Source organism: Biomphalaria glabrata, chromosome 7 (assembly GCF_947242115.1).
Source record: "Biomphalaria glabrata chromosome 7, xgBioGlab47.1, whole genome shotgun sequence".
Lineage (NCBI taxonomy): Eukaryota > Metazoa > Mollusca > Gastropoda > Planorbidae > Biomphalaria > Biomphalaria glabrata.
The window spans coordinates 23,812,710-23,822,392 of record NC_074717.1 but is presented as its reverse complement, the minus strand read 5'-3'; the positions used below and the strand labels follow the sequence as shown (position 1 = coordinate 23,822,392).

Here is a 9,683-nt window from a genome sequence, read left to right as displayed (position 1 = left end):
TCGCGACGACTTTAGTTATGATGGAGCGGGTCTTGTCTTCCAAGATTTTTCTTAGACATTTCTGTTCAAAACTGTATGAAACATCTCATTAACTCCACCACAAAAGCACTTTTTTTTTTTTTTTTTTTTTTTTTCAGCTCTAACTTCCAAGATGGCTGCGTGGTCGTACGGTTTGCGCGCTGGACTGTCGTTCGGATTTATCGACGGTCGAGGGTTCAAACCCTGCCCGCTCCCATCCCCCGTCGTCCTGCGGGAGGTTTGGACTAGGAAGTAAACTATCTTCAACTCTGAAGGAACATCCGAAACATATAAAACATTTTACAAACAAACATTTTACAAGAGCAACTGCTCTCGCTGCATCATTGAGGCATTGGTTAAAGAGACAGATGATTTTGGCAACAAAAAGAAAAAAAAACTGTCTTGAATCTCAAACATGGATTGTAGATGGGGGAAACGATTGGGGGTGAAGATTGGAGTAGAACTAATAACTAAATGTAAATGATAATTGCACACTTTCATCTATATTTAGGGAAGATCCGAAAATAACATTCACAGAAAAGTACGAACTGTTTTGATTTCAGCGTATTGTGTGGTTGTGTGTGGCCAATCTTCAGTTTAAAATAAGGTAAACTTTAGTCGTGCTCTGGTCGTATTGAAGCTCTCTCAAAGTTGTGTAGCTATTTATTGCACGTAACCTCCACATGTGGGTAGGGCTGAATAAAGATACAGATTCTAGATAGGAATAACTTCAATTAATTCTCGTTATGGATCTAGAATTGAACTGGGCAAGCTACATCTAGATATCCAGATCCAGATCATTCAGTCATAATAAATGATAATAAATGATAATATAATAGATTTAGTTGTAGATCAAACATCTTTTTTTTTTTAATCCAGATCTAATAGGCCTACAGATCGAGATTTGGACTAGTCACTAGATATAATATAATTAATATACAAAAAAAAAAAAGTGCTTGTTTGTTTTACGTACCACACGTTTGGACGCCATGCAAGCTTCGACTTGATAATCTTTGGTTCCGTGTTCGAGCCCAACACGCCGCCCTCCCCCGCCATCCTGCGAGAGGTATGGTGTGTAATAATCTTTTTTTTCCCAGAAAGATGTAAAAAAGAAAAAAAAAACAACACATGTTAATGATTAATATTTTAGTCTTCATTGTAGAGCTGCTTAAAGCAGTTTTTTTTCTATTGAAATAGATCTAGATTTTCTTGTGCACAAGTAGTTTGGTCTACTTTTAAAATATTCTTCGTAGGTATTGTTTGTTGAACAATGGAATCAAGGTTAAGTCAGCTTGACCTAAACAACCTGGAGTCCTCATTTCATCAGAACCTGTTGTCCACTTTTACCGACCTGACGGAGAACCTGCAGCAACTGATCAGCGATGTCGAGACTGATGCGAGGACAACAGACGACAACCAGGACATCAAATATGGCATTTGGGAGGTCCGAGTATGAAAATAAACATTTCATTGCACCATTGGCTCACCCAAAGTGCGAATGTAACGCTTCCGCAAGCTGCTGCCCATCACCACACAGATCTAGATTAATAGGATATAGGAAAAATACTAGATGGATAATTGCTTGAGAACAAATGTAGATTATTTGACCAAGAAAAAAACAACAGCTTTGCAAACGCCACAATCACCCCTTTCCAAGTAGTGATTTGGGTGCGCCACTGCTTTTTTTATATAAAAATAGATGACAATTTTTTTAAATGTTAAGGCCTAAGCTAAGTTAAAATATAATATTGATAAAATAATCTTAATCAGATCTAGATAAGATTGTAAGTTTATCAAATCTATCTATGAATATAGATCTAGACTATAATGTCTGAGAAATAACATATTTTAAAAATATTCTAATTGAACTGTTTGCTTATAAAATGGATCTAACTTTATTTAACTTCAGCTTGTAGAGAGTTTTAAGCATGGCATGAAAGGAATTGAGAAGTTTATTGATGCCCTGAATAACGAATCAGCGTTGCTGGATAGAGAAATTGAAGCAATAGAGGTTAAAAGACAAGAATATCTCACAGAAAGAGGTTAGCATACAAAGGACTGTTTATTTATTGCTGTCATTGGACTGGAAATGATTAGAGTCTAGTCTAGATATAGATCTATAGTCTATAGATTATCATTAGATTTACTTTACTAAATAGTAACCCCCCAAACCCCCCCCCCCCATATTGGTATTACTCATAATTAGGTTTTAATATTTTGTAGTAGATCTAGTACATAGTAGTAATAGTTCAAAAGAGTTGATGGGTAGAGGTTTAGATATTAGAGATGGGAACTGAACTGAATGTGAACCTCACGACCGAACCCAAACTTCACTATTGATTGGTACGAGCTGAACCAAACTCAGAAACTGTCCTTATCTTTTACTTAACTGAACTGAATCAAGATTTTGCAACATATTTGTAAGAAAATTTTCAGCAAGATAACTTAAAATTGACAGTTATTTTTAATTCTTGGAAAATTCTCCTGCTGTCTTGAGCAATGTCCTTGATATCTTGTGTGTGCATCTTTCCAGCATCATTTTAGGTTGTCTTATTTTGGTATCAATGCGAAGGGTGACATAGCATTTAATATTTGTGCATAAATAAAATGAAGATTCCAAGAAACAAAAAGTAGACTTTGAATGTAGAAACTTCCAGGCAAAGTGACAGATCTTTACTTTTTTGTTGAGCATGAAAGTAAGCCAATATGTCTGTGATTTGTATAGAGCTATTTGTGGCTGTTTCTATAGAATGTGATGTCAAACAGCATTATGAAATCAAAAACATAAGTATGGTGGCATATTTAGTTTGAGCAGTGAAGAAAAGATGGCAATAATGTTTAGAGATAAGGGTATTTACAAGAATATTTACCAAGAAGGGACAAGAAAATGAGTCAGTGGTAAGGGCATGGTACAGAGTTGCTCATATTTTAAATAGAGAAATAAAGCTTTTTTTTTTTTTTTTTTTTTTTTTTTTTTTTTTTTTTTTTTTTACTGTGAATGCATAAAAAAGGGGGTTACTATTAGTGATGGAAGAAATATGTCCTATAAATAAGAATGCAGTTGAAACAGCCAGCCTTTTTAGCATGTTTATGTTTTTGTATCTTTTCTGTTATGTGTCCAGTGTCGGAAATTAAAATGGTCTGCAGTTTGAATAACATTTAGCATCACTGTGTGAACTAATCAATTAAATTTAACATTATTACATGTACATAGTTTTTGCTAATATCATAATTTCATAACATCAAACTGAACCCGAACCTGAATTATAAAACTGACTGAACAAACATAAACCATACTCATCATTGAACCGAACTTGAACTTAAATCTGACTGAACCAAACCCAAACATTAAAAGTTGGGTTTAGTATAAATATCATCTAAATTATAGACCTAATAGTAGATTTAGATTAGTTAATTTTTATAGAATATTAATATAAATATAAGCCTATAATATTGAACTTTATAGTACTCTTACTCTAGTCTAGTTTACCTAATTGTACCTTTACAATTTCTCTCTTTTGTACAGATGTTTTGATTGAAAAAGGGCATGAATTAAACTGTCGAATAGGATACAATGCACTAGAGAGAAAACTTGATGAGTCTTTCAGCAGTATTGAGAAATATGCCAATGAAGCAAGTGCTAAATGTTTTAGAGGTAGATTACTCTTTCAGCAATAAATGTATTAGAATTTGTATTTATATCTAATTATCTTTGATTGTTATGTATTCATTTCCAGACTAGTAAACAGGCCTTTGTATTCTGTAATACATTTATTCAAGTTAGATTTTTTACATCTCTGACATAAGATTTACTTTGGTTTTCAGTTATCTTATAAAAGACTACATAAGATATTTTAACTGGAAAGCACATTCAAGAGTTTTTAACTTTGTTAAATCTTTTAATCATGAGATTGTATTGATGAGTGCTTCAACAGTGACAACCAAAATTCCAATCTTACCCATGAAGATTTAGATCTATGCTTGACTAAAAAGTGGGATTAAAAATCTTGAATTCTCATCCATTCTGCATCTGATTTTGTTCAATGCATCATTTTATTTTTCTTTTCTCAGATGAAGCAGAAGAGACCTTAAAGCAAACACATAATCTTATCCGCATCGCAAACATGAGAGCTTGTCAGTTAGACAGAGACACTTTTAAAGAAATGGTACAAAAATAATTGATATTGTTAATGAGCCACATATTGACAGTAATAAAATTCTAACATATTTCTACTCAAACACCATTGGGACTTTTTGGCTGCGTAGTGGACCCTGACAGCAATAAAATTCTAACATATTTCTACTCAAACAGCATTGGGACTTTTGGCTGCGTAGTGGACCCAGAGTAAATTTATAATTTGGTAATTTAAACTGGATGTCACCAATGTTACAATAATTTAATGAAATCTCAATAAACGCCATCTAAAGGTTACTACGTGTTTGCAAGGGTTAATGCAATAGTTATTATAATCATAAAGAATTTCTTCCTTTGGGGTCCTTAAAGATGAGTTTTAATAGCTTAGTGAATTATATTCAGGTGATTAACATGATGATTCATGATTTCAACCTTACTTCTCTTTGATTTTAGTTAATTTAGACAGCCTGTTCTAGTAACATTTAATTACTACAGGAAAAGATCACCACCCTGTTTGAAAATTTTGAGCGAGACAGAGAGTACTATGTCAAAGAGTTGGATTTATTTTCAGATATGAAACGCAACAAGATTTCTCTTTGTCTATCGGGTAAATCAGTTGATTTTTTTTAGAAACTAGGTAAAAGTATTCAATGATTGTTTTATTATTTCCTAATGCTATATGATTGTATGCATCCTGTAGTAGGAGTGGTAGAACAAATGAAAATCAAGTCAAAGTTTGCCAATATAAATTCTGGTAAAAATTTGAGATAGTTTTTTACTAGAGATTCAAGAAATTCCCTGAGTTTAATGGCCATCTGACATTATTAATTATAGTTAGTCATTGCACTACTAAAGTCCCATTGCCCACAAAGACTGATTCACTCAGATTATATTGAACTTGATAAAACGTCCAAGGAAAAAGAAATTGTCAAAATCATGTCAAAATTCTTATTGTAAATATGTCTTGTACTTTCAACTTTTATGGTTAAAAGCCTTTTCTTAATAAAAACAAAATCTTAAACATTCACATCTCACTTTCCTCCCCATTTAAAAAAAAGAAAACCTAATTTTTTATTTTTTTTTACATTAATTTTATTTTTTCTAGTTTGGTTTAAATATGAAAAATTTTAAATCTACATTTTAGAACTGTTCAAGAACATGTTTTTTTTTTCTTTCTTCCTTTTTTTTTCCTGTATTGAATTACATTTAAATTGCAGAGCCTTGTTCACATGAAGTCAGAGAGAAAGGTGAAAATATTCTGGACTATCTTAATTTGTCTCAGAAACAAAGACATATGGAAGCACAGGTCAAGTAAAAAACAAGGATCTTTTTTTATGTTCCTATGATTCCTATTTTTATGGTTCTATTGGTAAAGTACATGAATTTAAAGAATAAAACTGAGATGTTAGAAAATAATGACTTTGGTTAATGTATTATTTAGTAATGTATTAATTAAAGATTGCTGAGTGGTTAATTTGTTTGTCCTTCTTGACACAGGTTATTAAAAACACTCTGAGGATGTATTCCTTCAATGCATCCTTGAACTTTGACAGAGAGGACAACCTAAAGATGATGGAGGAACTCACCAATCTTCAAAGTAGAGCCAACAAACTCACAGGGGCTGCCACCATTTTACCCAGGAGTGCCAAGGCCAAGATGGATGTGACTATTGAGGTGATTCTCATGTGTTTGCAGAAAGTAATTTTAAATTAGCTTCTCCAAAAATAGGGTTCCACAGTCACATGTTAAAGTGTTCCATGAGATGAGCCATAGTCATCCTATGACTGAAAGAGGTCAACTACTTTAGCACATAAAGAAGCCGTGCACCGCTAATTTCTTGATTATTCTAAGATGTAGATTAAGTATAATATTTTAAAGGGTAACTCCGATGGTTTTGACAATTTTTGATATAATATGTGTTTTGATTTATAGATAATGAATATATTATTCTTTTTTTTTTATTTGCAAGAATAACTTAGTAATTGATGTTTTTGTGACATAATTTTTCTGCGCATCCAAAACAGTCAGATTTTCACTGAATTTCTGTGTGACGTCACGACGGTGCACTCAAATCCTATTGATACTCATTGATAGGGAGGCGAAAAAGAAATTATCTTTGATAAAAAAAAATTTTCGTTATTACATCATTAAAATACTTTAAAAGAAATTTCTAATGGTGTATTAATTATGACTGTATGTTTGACCGTAAGAAAATTATGATTTTTTTGTGCTGTTTCGACCTAACATTGGTTGACATGGAAAAAGTGATGAGAGAACTTGACGCTGGCTCAGCCGGCGAGACACACCCCCAAGGTCAAAAGTTAAAAAGTTGGAATTGAGTTTCGTAGACGATAGATCTACTTATTAAATAAGAAATTTAATAGTAGATCTAGTATTCGTAGTAAATTTCTAGCTCACAAATCTGATTTCATTTATATTTATGAACTTCAGTTGTTTAAAATGTCTCAGTAGTATCATTAATTGAATTCTTTGGCCTGGAAATCCAATGTATTGTTGGTACTGCACCTGGTATTAACTTCAATTTTTTTTTAAAATCCCATTTCCACAGCAGTGAAGTTGCTGAAACAGCTTCTCTCAAAATGGTTTGAGCATAAACAGGAATTAGCTAATGCCTTTGTAAAATATTTGCTCTTCAGGCGAATAAATTTTCCCCATTTTCCCTTTAAAACTTCATCTCTTGGAAACAAATGAAAAGAGACACTAATTTCTGTATCAGCATACTTGCTGATTTTATCTTTGTGATTGGAACTACTGCAACAAGCTGAAGAACAATATTTAATTTTCTTCAAGTAGAAATAGAGGTTTATAAACAATGACCGATTATAAATCAACGTGGAGACTAGATCTAGCTGTGAAGCGTAACAATAAATGCGATCCGATAGGTCTAGATCTAGACTAGAGAGTTTATCGGTTATATAGGTCTAGATCTATATTTAGCCAGCACCTTCGTGACGTCACGTTTTTAAAAACTAAAAACATCTCGCAGAATCCCGTTTTTTTGGGGGCGTGGAGAATTTTCTGTCTAATTTATTAAATATAAAATTTTCCGAGCATTTAAATAAAAAATGATATAATGTTTACTATTACAACTTTTTACGCAGAATTTAAATATGTCAATAACTAAAATTTGAAAAACTATCGGAGTTTCCCTTTAAGGATTTCTTTTTAGTTTGTGTCTTATTAATTTTTTTAGGAAGATCCCAATAGAGAGGATGAAGGGCGAGCAGGAGGAGAAAAAGAAGAAGACAATGAAGGAAGAGGCAAAGGACTGCATAGATGTCCACGAAAAATTAATTTGGCCACCGAACCTATCACTGAGCCCACAATGGTTGTTCAGCTAGAGGCTCTACTGAAGTAAATCATAGGATGAAATAAGCAATAAATAAAAGAACATTAGTTTGTAAGAAGCTTATTGATATAAAGTAACTATGATGTCTTATAACATTTATTCAAAAAAAAAACATCATTTTTTCCAGATGGGAAGACTCAGTTGTGACCCCATCAACATCATGTGACATTGACCTAGCAGACGTGGTAGAGGAGAGTTTCACCGAGACACAAAGCTTGACTGTTGCATCCAACAGCCTAACAATGACAGAGGGAAAACTTGCCTTTTCTCTGTGTGGAGATGCTGAAGCTGCTCACATCCGACCCTCACGTTTAGTGAGAATTTGGTTTTTTATTTCTTCATAAGAAAACATGTGCAGATATTTATTCCCTCTACATGCTGTATTGTTATCCCTTACAAATATTCTAGGGGCAGTTTGTTTTTAAATTTCAGCCCCAAAAGTTAATGGATTTTTTACAAAATCTTTTGAGATTTGAACCTAAAATCTTTTTGTGCCATCAGAATTTCTGTTTTCCCTTTATTAAATATGCAAAACATAACAATAACTAATTAGGTAGGACCATGTGGAACAAAATAATATCTAATTAGGTTGTTCAAAATATCTATTTAGCTAGGACCATGTGGAACAAAATATCTAATTAGGTAGGACAATGTTCCCCTCTAGGCATTATTCTCTCTGTCCTAATTGTTTATTTTAGTTCAAGAATGAGACATCCTTAAATATGAATCTCATGCTTGTTAGAAATACTGAATTAAAGTTTTTATTTTGTTTAGAAATAAATGAATTTCTATGAGACATTATATATAGTTTTTTAAATCAGAATGTGACAGATGAAGATGGCTGTTTGGTCAAAACTGATCCTAAACCAATCATCTCAAGTACTCATAGTTTTCTAAGTCATCTGGAGTCTTCTACTGGACTGCTTGGTTCAGGTATTTGGGTACAGTCTAGAATATACTAGCAGACTAAGTTTAACATAATCTATGAAATGTTTTTGCTATAAATTTTCCAACAAGTTTTTATATGATACTATATTTGTATTTAAAAAAAAATGTTTTCACTACATTTGTTTCTCAGAATCACTAAGACAAGTCTATTAATGCTGTAGGATTTTAACATCCCAGTTTGAGATGTTTTCAACAATGAAGTGACAACCTAAAGAAAAAGAAATCACTTAAATCACACGTCCATATTAATGTTGCTTTTATAATTTTGTTCCAATGTAGATTCAAAACCACTAATTGTTACACTAATTAAGCTTTTTTTTTTTTCAACAGATCAACAGATGATGGGCTTAGTAAGAAAAAAACATAACTCTCGGCCCGTAGGAAGTCTGACCAATGTGTTAGACTCAGAGAAAGTCATTTTAGGTTGTCGAGATAATGATTCCCCACCTAGGGACACAAGGTCTCAGAGCAGTGAGCACTCAAGGCCAACTTTCAGTGGCAATAGAAGCCGTGAACATGTATCTAACTCAGGTTGTACTGGGGACTGATTGTGTACCGTAGAGAACTTTTCTTTTGGTTACTAAAAATAGTTTTTGCAGACTAAAATGCTTGGCAGTCAATGAGCTATAAGAAATCTACTTTTATGACAACATTTGTAACATGCTCGACTCAAAATAAACTGTTGTTTTTTTTCTTATATTTAGTTGTTCCTTTTTTTTCCTTTAAAATATGCTATCATAGTTATTTTCAGTTTTAGTACAGGTATTTTGAAAATATTTCATTTGTTTGTTAGCAACTTGTTATGCAAAAGGTATTTTATGGGGGGGATTATTTAATATAGTATTTTCACAATGATCTCTTAAATCTAGACTTCATAGCTGAGTTTCTGTTATAAAACTTTGTAACAAGTTATTAAATTCCATATTCTAAAAAAATATCATTTCTCAATGTCTAATAGCTACAAATATAGATGATGCAATCAAATGTTTGAAGAAAATACTATTTAAAAATCACACATAAAAATCAATCCAGTCTCACCCAATAAATGCAAATCCTTCAATGTCAGCTCCACAATACATTTAATCTTGAAACATTTTAACCAAATAGCTTGGAATCTAGGTCAGTTATATACAAAGTTGTTGCAGTCACAGATAATACACTGTGAAGGCTCTTCCCATTTTCAAAATAAAATAAATGAACATGTGTAGCCTA

The 9,683-nt window shown here is 32.5% G+C and overlaps 1 protein-coding gene across 3 annotated transcripts; it reads left to right on the top strand.

The window, feature by feature from the left end:
* Positions 1-555: 555 nt before the first annotated feature.
* LOC106072386 (uncharacterized) lies at positions 556-9,171 on the top strand. Of its 3 annotated transcripts, none has more exons than XM_013232749.2 (12): positions 556-625; positions 1,272-1,462; positions 1,928-2,060; positions 3,545-3,673; positions 4,090-4,184; positions 4,649-4,760; positions 5,371-5,459; positions 5,651-5,827; positions 7,368-7,528; positions 7,651-7,837; positions 8,345-8,456; positions 8,802-9,171. In XM_013232749.2, the coding sequence occupies exons 2-12, from the start codon at positions 1,289-1,291 to the stop codon at positions 9,017-9,019; spliced, it is 1,587 nt and encodes a 528-aa protein (XP_013088203.2). In that variant the 5' UTR covers positions 556-625; positions 1,272-1,288; the 3' UTR covers positions 9,020-9,171. The 3 variants fall into 3 exon arrangements, with proteins under 3 accessions (XP_013088203.2, XP_013088202.2, XP_013088201.2); XM_013232748.2 differs by having other exon boundaries at positions 578-703; XM_013232747.2 differs by having other exon boundaries at positions 582-707.
* Positions 9,172-9,683: the final 512 nt, after the last annotated feature.

Coding starts and splice junctions, on each gene's coding strand:
- LOC106072386 (XM_013232749.2), top strand. CDS start 1,289: ATGGAATCAAGGTTAAGTCAGCTTGACCTAAACAACCTGGAGTCCTCA. Junction 4,761..5,370: donor GATTTCTCTTTGTCTATCGG/GTAAATCAGTTG, acceptor TTTAAATTGCAG/AGCCTTGTTCACATGAAGTC. Junction 7,529..7,650: donor CAGCTAGAGGCTCTACTGAA/GTAAATCATAGG, acceptor CATTTTTTCCAG/ATGGGAAGACTCAGTTGTGA.